This window comes from Engraulis encrasicolus, chromosome 10, assembly GCF_034702125.1.
Source record: "Engraulis encrasicolus isolate BLACKSEA-1 chromosome 10, IST_EnEncr_1.0, whole genome shotgun sequence".
NCBI lineage: Eukaryota > Metazoa > Chordata > Actinopteri > Clupeiformes > Engraulidae > Engraulis > Engraulis encrasicolus.
The window spans coordinates 23666387-23676386 of NC_085866.1; the positions used below are offsets into that span (position 1 = coordinate 23666387).

The 10000-nt window shown below is 45.3% G+C and overlaps 1 protein-coding gene across 1 annotated transcript in view; it reads left to right on the plus strand.

The window, feature by feature from the left end:
• phc2a (polyhomeotic homolog 2a (Drosophila)) overlaps positions 1-10000 on the plus strand; it is a 109440-nt gene that overhangs the window by 55915 nt on the left and 43525 nt on the right. Inside the window, exons 5-6 of the mRNA XM_063208409.1 lie at positions 3054-3212; positions 3588-3987. Of these exons, the coding sequence (XP_063064479.1) occupies positions 3054-3212; positions 3588-3987 (559 nt within the window). The remainder of the gene's footprint in view (positions 1-3053; positions 3213-3587; positions 3988-10000) is intronic.

Sequence of the window (10000 nt, forward strand, 5' to 3'; positions counted from 1 at the left end):
TGAGGAAGTGGATGTGTACGCAGACTACGCACGCATGCATACGCGTACCCACACTCATGCACGCACGCACGCGCACAGACCGAAAAAAAAACCAGACAGACTGACAGAGGGTCACTGCGGGTCAAACCACAGCACTTCCCCCATAGGCTCTTAGCATCCCCTCTCCACTCCATCAAAATAAATACAAGTCATTGTGTAATAAATACAAGTCATTGTGTAAGTCCCCAGACCTGCTTTAGGAAGGAAGTGTCACCAACAAGGGGTGACCCTTATCAAGCCACCTTCAATTCCTGACAAGACTTCCTAAACTAACTAGCCCATTGATGTTCCTTTTTATGTTGCTAGTGTGTCTGAAGAACAGGAGAAATGATAGGCCTACAGTTTAGAAAAAAAATGCATGGGTTATATAATACTTGGGTGGCTTTTTTGGTGTGTGAGTGCGTACGTGCATGTGTGTGTGTGTGTGTGTGTGCCTGCCTGCCTGCCTGCCTGCCTGCCTGCCTGCCTGCCTGCCTGCCTGCCTGCCTGCCTGCCTGCCTGCCTGCCTGCGTGCGTGCGTGCGTGCATACCTATGTGTGTTTTGGGGTTCGGGGATGGGGGTTACTGAGTGAGAAGGGTAGTCTCATGCATGCCATTAGCAAAGATTTAGGAATGTCTGCAAAGAGAGCCTGTCGCCTCAGGCATATTTCACTGGAATGGGTCGGTGAGCCTTTTGCTGCGGATCTCCAGCCTAGTAGTAAACTATATTATACTCCTTGCAGCAGAAAATATTTTTTTGCTACCAGGGTTGGTCTAGGATCGCATCCAAGGGGATAATTGTACTTGATCCACAAGCCCAAATCTCGGCTTAATGTGCGTGCGTGCGTGCGTGCATGTGTGCGTCCGTGCGTCCGTGCGTGCGTGTGATAGTGGACATGGAGAAGATCCCCCTTTTTCATGTATGAAAAGAGCAAATCTCCCAATCATAATGAATACTTAGAAATTGATGGTGGTGGTAAGCATTTGTGAATGGGCAGCATGAATCCCGGAAAGAAACTTCTAAAAATATTACTCAGTTCACCTTTAAAACCAAGCGACCACCAGAAATAGAGTATTTTCTGTTCTCGTGCTCCGGCCACAGGAATAGAAATAACACGGCCGCGGCTTTTTAACGGTGGAAATCTGGACGTGCTCCTCGCTCCCCTCCCTCTGCTCAGCTGTCCAAATGTCACTTTTTCCAACCCATAAGACGGCTCACTTTCTTGTGGCCTCTGTTAACCGTCCAGCTGCCCTGCCGGGTATTTCAGGCACCGGGGAAGCAGACAGGGGTGTCCCGGGTCAAGGGAGTGGGAGTGCCCAGAATTGGGTTCTCATTAAATTGTATGTATTGAGGGGGGGGGGGGGGGGGGGGGGGCGGGGGGCGGGGGGGGGGGCTTTCAGATGACTTTGTCCTGGGCCCAGGGAGAGAGGGGGCCCAGAATTGGGTTCTCATTACATTGTACTGCATGTATTTGGGGGAGGGGGGGGGGTATCAGCAGCCAAAGGTATCAGCAGCCCTGAAGGGACCCACCCACAGTGCCTGATTTAGGAAACAATGGTGATCATTTTAGGAAACAATGGTGATGATGGCAAAGGTCTGTATTGTATCCTACAGGTTTCTCCAGGCGATGTGCTGTTGTCATCTTATCTCTGTGCAAGCTTCTTGGGAGAAGAGACAGTTGAGGCTCTAAAAGGTTTTTTTTTTCAAATAAAATAGGGGCATAGGGTCTTAGGGTCTTTTTATACCTTCATTTGATAGGACAGTGTGAGATGGTGACAAAAATCTTTAACATTCAAAGAAGTCTGTTAAACGTCTATGTGTTTAAAAAAAAGGGGGAAAAAAAGAAGCACGATACCGTCCAATAGCTCAGCGCTACTGATACTGTATGAGGCTTCGGACGGGACATTTATTCACATTCTACCGCAGAATTTTACTAATTGCCATACATTTATTACACACCTGAAGAAGCCCTTTGGATAAAAAGTCAAACATCTTCAATCTCAAAATCATCTTCAATCTTCAAAAAAAGAAGCCCAGTTGCTTTCAGTAGCTACTTCTACCAGTTATTCACTTCTTTTCAAAATTTCTCCAAAATAACAGTGAAGTTGTTTATCCTACTCACTCTACTCCAGTCAGTCTTTGAAGATTTAATTCTCCAAGATTTAACATCACATGAGTTGGCAGGTGCGGGTGCCATATCTGTGGTGTTTCATTGAAGAGGAAAAAAACAGCCGAAATAAAAAGCTTTTGATGTTTTGGGTTATTTCCAGGCCTGTCGGACTAATATTGTGCAATAGCATATTTGAGGCGATCAGTTGGAGGAAAAACAAAGCCAAAAAAAAAAAAAAGTTCTGTGTATGGTCTGGTTTTTCAGGCTTAGGGACTAACTATGTAATAACACCACTCATAACACCACTTCAAAAAGGCAAAGCAAATACAAATCTTCTGTTGGCAGGCCCAGCAAACTAACCTGGTTTTCAGGGTCAGATGAGCTGAGTAATAATACGAAATATGAAACACAACGAAAGATGTAACATAACGAAATATGACTTGAAAAAGATGAAACATAAGACATCTTTCTGTTTGATGTTTGCAGGCCCAGCAGACATAAGTAATTGGTTTTCAGGCTCAGATGAGCTACAATACAATAATTGGTAAAATAAACTGATAATATGAAAAAAAGAAGAAACATCTTTTGTTTGCAGGCCCAGCAGACTAACCTTGTCCAGGTGGCCAGAACTCTGGGCCGTACCGACCCCTGACTAATAATACGATATTTGGTAGAATAAGATGATAATATGACTTGAAAGAAATTGTTTGCATGCCCAGCAGACAAAAGCGTTTTTATGTGTTGGTTTTCAGGCTCCGCTGAGCTGACATAGCAATGCAATATTTGATAGAATAATATGACAAGTCACAATACGATTTGAAAACAGACTAAACAAATACAAATATTTGTGTATGCTTTGTTTCAGGCTTAGGGACTAACTGCGTATATGGTATTTGATACTAATACCAAATGTTTTGTTTGCAGGCCCAGCAGACTAACCTTGTGCAGGTGGCCAGAAGTCTGGGCCGTGCTGTGCCCCTGTCCCCTCAGCTTATCCTGACCCCCACGGCCACCGTCACCGCACTGCAGGCCACTCCAGAGGGGAACACACACACCACCAACCAGCAACCCGCCAATACACAGGTAGGATCTGACGCACACACACACACACACGCACACACACATGCGCGCGCACACACACACACACACAGACGTGTGTGTGTGTGTGTGTGTGTGTGTGTGTGTGTGTGTGTGTGTGTGTGTGTGTGTGTGTGTGTGTGTGTGTGTGTGTGTGTGTGTGTGTGTGTGCGTGTGCGCACCTGCTTTTGTGTGTGTGTGTGTGTGTGTGTGTGTGTGTGTGCTCGCGCGCGTGCCTGTGTGCGTGCATGCGTGGGCGCACATGCTTTCCTGTGTGTGTGTGTGTGTGTGTGTGTGTTGTGTGTGTGCGTGTGCGCGCGTGCGTACATTGTGTATGTTTACTCATGTGTCTGCATATGCCAACCCCTTTCTCCCACCCAGGTCACCAACCTGACTCTGTGTACTCAACAACAACAACAACAAAAACAGGCCGTAGAGACCTCCATGGTGGCCCCCTCCATAGCTTCCTCCCAGGTCGCAGTGCAAGTGCAGGCCCAAGCCCAGGCCCAAGCCCAGGTCCTGGGCCTGAAGCAGGCAGCCTCGGTGGCCCCTCTCCTCGCCCTGGGGCCCGGGCAGGCTGGAGCCCAGCTCAAGGGCCCCTGCCAGGCCGTCACACTGAAGTCTGGTGGGGGTGGGGGCCCTGCCGAGGGCTCTGCCTGTGTGCTCGCGGAGGGAGCAGGGGCCAAGGCAGAAGGGGGCGCTAGCGAGCTAACGGCGGCGTGTATGGTGGCCATCAGTAGGAACGTCACAGCCGTCACGGGACACCCCCTCTTCAGCACAGGTGAGGAGAACAACATTACATTATTTCATCAAGCAACACTTAGCAGACACTCTACAGTCCCTGGAGCAATGTGGGGTTAGGTGGCTTGCTCAAGGGAACTTCATGGAACTACATGGAACATGAAGCATGGTCTTACTGTGACTGAAACGTTTGCACATTTCAGTTGTGTAGCTCTCTTTTGTTTTATTTTTGTCATAATATGCAATAGAAATACACTGTTGCATTGGCATAAAGGTGTAAGAGTGCTCGCTCCTACTTAACATAGGAGCCTATGCACCCACCAGGTACCAAGTCCAAAAGGTGTGATACCTCCATTGGAAAGTAGGAAGAAGAACATCACCATCATGTAGTAGACATAATGGAAAGACAAAAACACATTGTAATTGTATAGAGTACACCAACCAAAAGAAGCAAACTCGTATAGTATACTGTCTGTCATAAAAAGTGTAAACGGGTCATTTCATGTGAAATCAGACACTTTGGGACCCGACCGACACAGATTTCAATCATACTTGCTGTGCCTGTTTAGTAGCATGGTAGCACCCCAGAACTACATTTGTGTGAATCTGACACCAATATTAAGGGAGAAGCAGACTAGGAAAGGTTTACATATGAGGGTAGGACACTATACATTCAGCATTGATTATATCAGTCAGTGTAAGACTGATATAATCAAGGCTGAATGTATGGTGTCCTACCCTCATACAGTATGTAAACTCTGTTTCTCCTTTAATATTGTTGTCCGATTCACACAAATGCAGTTCTGGGGTGCTACCTTACTAATAAACAGGCACAGCAAGTATGATTGAAATCTGTGTCGGTCGGGTTCCAAAGTGTCTGATTTCACGTGAAATGACCCAAACATTTAAATCATGACCTGAATGTGAGTGGAGGTGACTGCATTTTAGCCCTAAGGTGCAGTCCAGAAAGCATGTCACGTATCCAGTGTATCACGAAAGTGAATACACCCCTCACAGTTTTGCAGATTTTTGAGCATATCTTTTCATAGGAAAGCATTACAGAAATTTCACTTTGACACAATGATTAGTGACCTTTTAACAACATATTTAACCGCTTAAATTTCTTGTTCACTCAGAAAAAAACTAAATACAGCCATTAATGTTTGAGCATGTACTCACAAAAGTGAGTACACCCCAGATTAAAATCTGGTAGAGAAGGGGCTGTGTTGGCTCGAATCGTCTCGAATTGAAAAGAAATGAAAAGGGATGAAAAGTGAGGTCATCAGTGTGCGTTTCAACCTTTCTTTGTATTGAACTTTTACATTTTGAGTCTGCATCTGGCTTAAATAGATTGGTGTGAGATTTGAATGCAATCCTATGGAGAATATCAGGATCTGCTTCAGTAGTCACAGTGCATGATGACATGCATGTTTCTTTTAGGTGTATTTCAGATTGCCAATGTTGACAGCATTCATGCATCCCCAAACCATGTCAGTCCCACTACCATGCTTGGCTATGGAGAGGATACACCTTTTTTGTAAAACTCACTTGTTTACCACCACACATGCTTGACACCATCTAAAGCAAATTTGTTTATCTTGGTCTCAAGAGAGATGAACAGACCAAGGATATGGATCACTGGAACCATGTCGTGTGATCTGAAGAGACCAAGATAAACAAATATACTTTAGATGGTGTCAAGCATGTGTGGTGGTAAACAAGTGAGTTTTACAAAAAAAGGTGTATCCTCTCCATAGCCAAGCATGGTAGTGGGACTGACATGGTTTGGGGATGCATGAATGCTGTCAACATTGGCAATCTGAAATACACCTAAAAGAAACATGCATGTCAACATGCACTGTGACTACTGAAGCAGATCTTGATATTCTCCATAGGATTGCATTCAAATCGCACACCAATCTATTTAAGCCAGATGCAGACTCAAAATGTAAAAGTTCAATGCAAAGAAAGGTTGAAACGCACACTGATGACCTCCCTTTTCATCCCTTTTCATTTTGTTTCAATTCGAGACGATTCGAGCCAACACAGCCCCTTCTCTACCGGATTTTAATCTGGGGTGTACTCACTTTTGTGAGTACATGTTCAAACATTAATGGCTGTATTTTTTTTCCTTCTGAGTGAACAAGAAATTTAAGCGGTTAAATATGTTGTTAAAAGGTCACTAATCATTGTGTCAAAGTGAAATTTCTGTAATGCTTTCCTATGAAAAGATATACTCAAAAATCTGCAAAACTGTGAGGGGTGTATTCACTTTCGTGATATACTGTATCCAGTACACTAGAGGCTACTATATACAATGCTACAACTCTCCATTTATTGAATACTGTTGTCTGTGTGTTGTCTACGGGACTTTGAATATGAACATGCAGAACTCTATGTGATTCCACAGTAGATGTTTAGAGACATTAGGATTATCAGATGGTTGTAAAACACGACGTTAGATTTCTATGCTGAATTGAAAAGCACGGAAAAACATGCAAAGTCTACTAAATATGAAACTACTACACCTTATGCTCAACTGCAAAAACACAACACACACACATTAGTTCCCATTTGCAAGCAGACATTTAAATATACAGATTTTCCAACTTGGAAGCCATTAAAGAAACTATATTTGGAAAAACAAGCCGAGGAAATCTTTGTGGGCCTCTCTCTCAGCTGCCTCCCACGACATGCCCAGTCCAGTCCAGCCCTTGCAGCGCTTCAGCATCCACTTTGAGGTGCAGAGAGTGAGACATGATCTGTCAGAGTGGGAGCGAGGAGCATGTGTGGGGTCATAGCAGCATATGGCTGTCTGTCATGACCATGTTGTTTTCCCTTTTTAAGCCATGCATTAGAGAGAGAGGGAAAGATGGGGGTGGTGGTGGCGGTGGCGGTGGGGGTGGGGGGAAGAAATGTTGGAGAGTGAGGGTGACAGCTGGTCGAAACCTCTCAAATGAGATCCAGATCTTGCCGTCAGGGAAGACGACGGGGTGAGTTGTCCCGGGCCTAAGGAGATAGTGGGCGTGGGTAGAATTGGCTCTCCATTGCATCGTGCTGTATATATTGAAAGGGGGTCCCTTTGAAATGATTTTGTCCTGAGCCAGGTCAAGGCTGTGGTTGCAATCCTGAAGCCCTCGGGAGTTTGCAATGTGACGCCATGATGATGGGGCCCACCACCACTGCTTTAGGGGAGCAGAATGTGGGTCGTCTTGTCTGGCTAATAAGAAAAAAAGAAGATCTGCACACTGTTGCTGCTCCCAGTTTATTCCCAGTTAAATGTTTCGACCAGTATGGTCTTGGTCAGGTGTATGACCTACACCTAACGAAGACCATACTAGTCGAAACGTTGAGTATACCGTAATAAACTGGGAGCAGCAACAGTGTACAGATCTTCTTTCTTTCTTTTCTTTGATCTTGTGTAATCCGGCACGTGTTTATGTGGATGTTCGCGCACTCCAAACGCATACTGTCGTCTTGTCTGGCTAGCATGTTGCTTGTGGAGAGCTAGCCTAGCTCAGGGTGGTCGAGTTACATGGATGATGACCTAAAAAAAAAAAAAAAAAACGATTCCTACTTTGCTGCACTTGTTGTTCTGTATATTCCTGTGCACTTCGTATCTGCTATTGATGTTGGCTATGATTATGTCCTCGGTTGGAAGTCACTTTGGTTAAAAAGCGTCTGCCAAATGCAATGTAAGATGATGGCATAGTATTTGACTGTGCAGGATGCCTCAGTCAAATGGCTGAATCAGTTTGAAGTCTAACCTGTTCAGTTGAATGCGTCAGGAATTCAAGAAGTCCGTTCATAAAGTTTGGCTGAAATGGTTGACATAGTGGTAGCTGGAGGGATTGTAGTAGATATCCATACCCAATACAGAACTGAATTTGTAGCATACTCAATCTAGTGCCTACATCTGAGTAGGGTGGGAGAATGTGTTGACATGACGAACATGCTGGTAATAGCTTGGTGGTCGTGGTTGTATTTCATGTTGGTCATGTTTCATGGATGACGTAGTTTGCCTGATCAGTATGTCTAAGTCTGATGGTAAAATCAATGTGTAGCTCATAAGGCCTGCAGTCGAGAAAGTGTGTGACTAACAATGTTTGCACGCCATCAGTCTTTTCAGGTTGGGCTGAACAAAACGGCTGGTATAGGACAAGTCTGTACAAAATGCCTTTAAGATGCCGTTTACACATACATGGATGTTTTTAAGTGCATATATTTATTTTACCCATTTGCGTATAACACCATTGTTTTGAAAGACTTCTAGAACTCTACTTACGTGTAGATGTGAGGCCAAAACCATTCATATTCGTGTAAGCAGTGTCTTAGCGAGTCCAATGGCTACCATTTTTGCTGGTCATTCGGTGCAGTAAAACACCACCTTTAACACACTGCTATTCTACTGAGGGTGGTTACATGCAACGGCCAGCTGTTAAATACTGTGTTCTTTGGGGTGGGCTGGGGTGGGGGGAGGGTGTCTTTCTGAAATGTCATCTAATATAGATTTTTGTGGAACCTACACTTGTTTTCTTTTCCTTGCCGACACAAAAGGTCTGCTTTTCTTCTTTGGTGTGAAAAAAAGGTTTTCCCAAGAAAGGTTTAAAAAAAAAAGAAAAGTGTGGTCAGTGGAGCCATGGTTTCCCTAGTTACAGAAACAGTCAAGAAACAGAAAGGCAAGGATGTTTGTGTGTGTGTCGTGTGAAAAACCTTATTGTCCTCAGGCGCTCACTCTGTTCTGTTACAATAACAAATACTGCACGGGGTACCATGTGTCATGTGTGTTCCGGACCGGGACCACCATGCTGTGTGCACTCCAAGCTGGCAAGCCATGCGAGCCATGCTATTTTATACATGCACACACACACACACACACACACACACACACACACACGCACACACACACACACACACACACACACACACACACACACACACACACACACACACACACACACACGCACACACACACACACACACACACACACACACACACACACACACACACACACACACACACACACACACACACACACACACACACACACACACACACACACACACACACACACACACACACGTACGCAAGCACACACACATGCACACACACACACACACACACACACACACACACACACACACACACACACACACACACACACACACACACACATGCGCACACACACTTACACACACACAAACAGTCTGCACCATGTCACTTTCCGGCTTCCGTCCCATTGTGACAGAGAGCCAAGTGGGCATTTTATTGTGTGGACCTTACTATATAGCTCTCCGCTATGTGGGAAACTCAGCTGGGGTATCCATTTGGTAGGGGATTTGCTTTCATGCTATAGCATTGGGAAATGGGCCACCCAGCCAACTCTTGCCATGCTGCTATGCAGGACCGCAGACAGTGTTGCCAGATTGAGCGGTTTACCGCCCAATTGGGCTGCTTAGGATGGCCGTCTGCGGGTAAAAATGGATTTTGGACCCATTTTTGGCCTTAGAAATCAATAGCATTGGTTGGGATTTAGTGCTTCCAGGCTGGTTTTGTGCAATGTTTGGGCTGGAAATCATCAGCCTTATCTGGCAACCCTGGCCGCAGACAGCTTGGACCGGGCCCAGGACATCAGTCATCAGAAAGGGCCTCCCACCACCCAATACATGACATAAAATGAGGACTCAATTCTGAGGCCCTCTCCTCTCCTCCTCCCAGGACAACAAACCTGTTTGTGTGGCCCACCGCCAGTTACCCAGCTCAGCTGCTAGGTATGTTAAAACATACTTCATTGCTAACACTGAAGCAGAATGAGCGTGACTAAAATGGCACATGTTCAATGTCATGACGAGGAAACATCAGTATACGGTGCTGCATAAATCAACTCCGTTATGCCGTTCGACTTGTGCAAGTACTTCCTAAATAGGCCCCCTTCGTATGGGCACGTTCAAGCGATCTCAGCACTCCCTGCTAACGACTAAAGGAAATTGTAGTTCAGCTTCAATGTTCCTGTTCCTGCAACACATCATCAGTCTATATCCGACGTAAACAT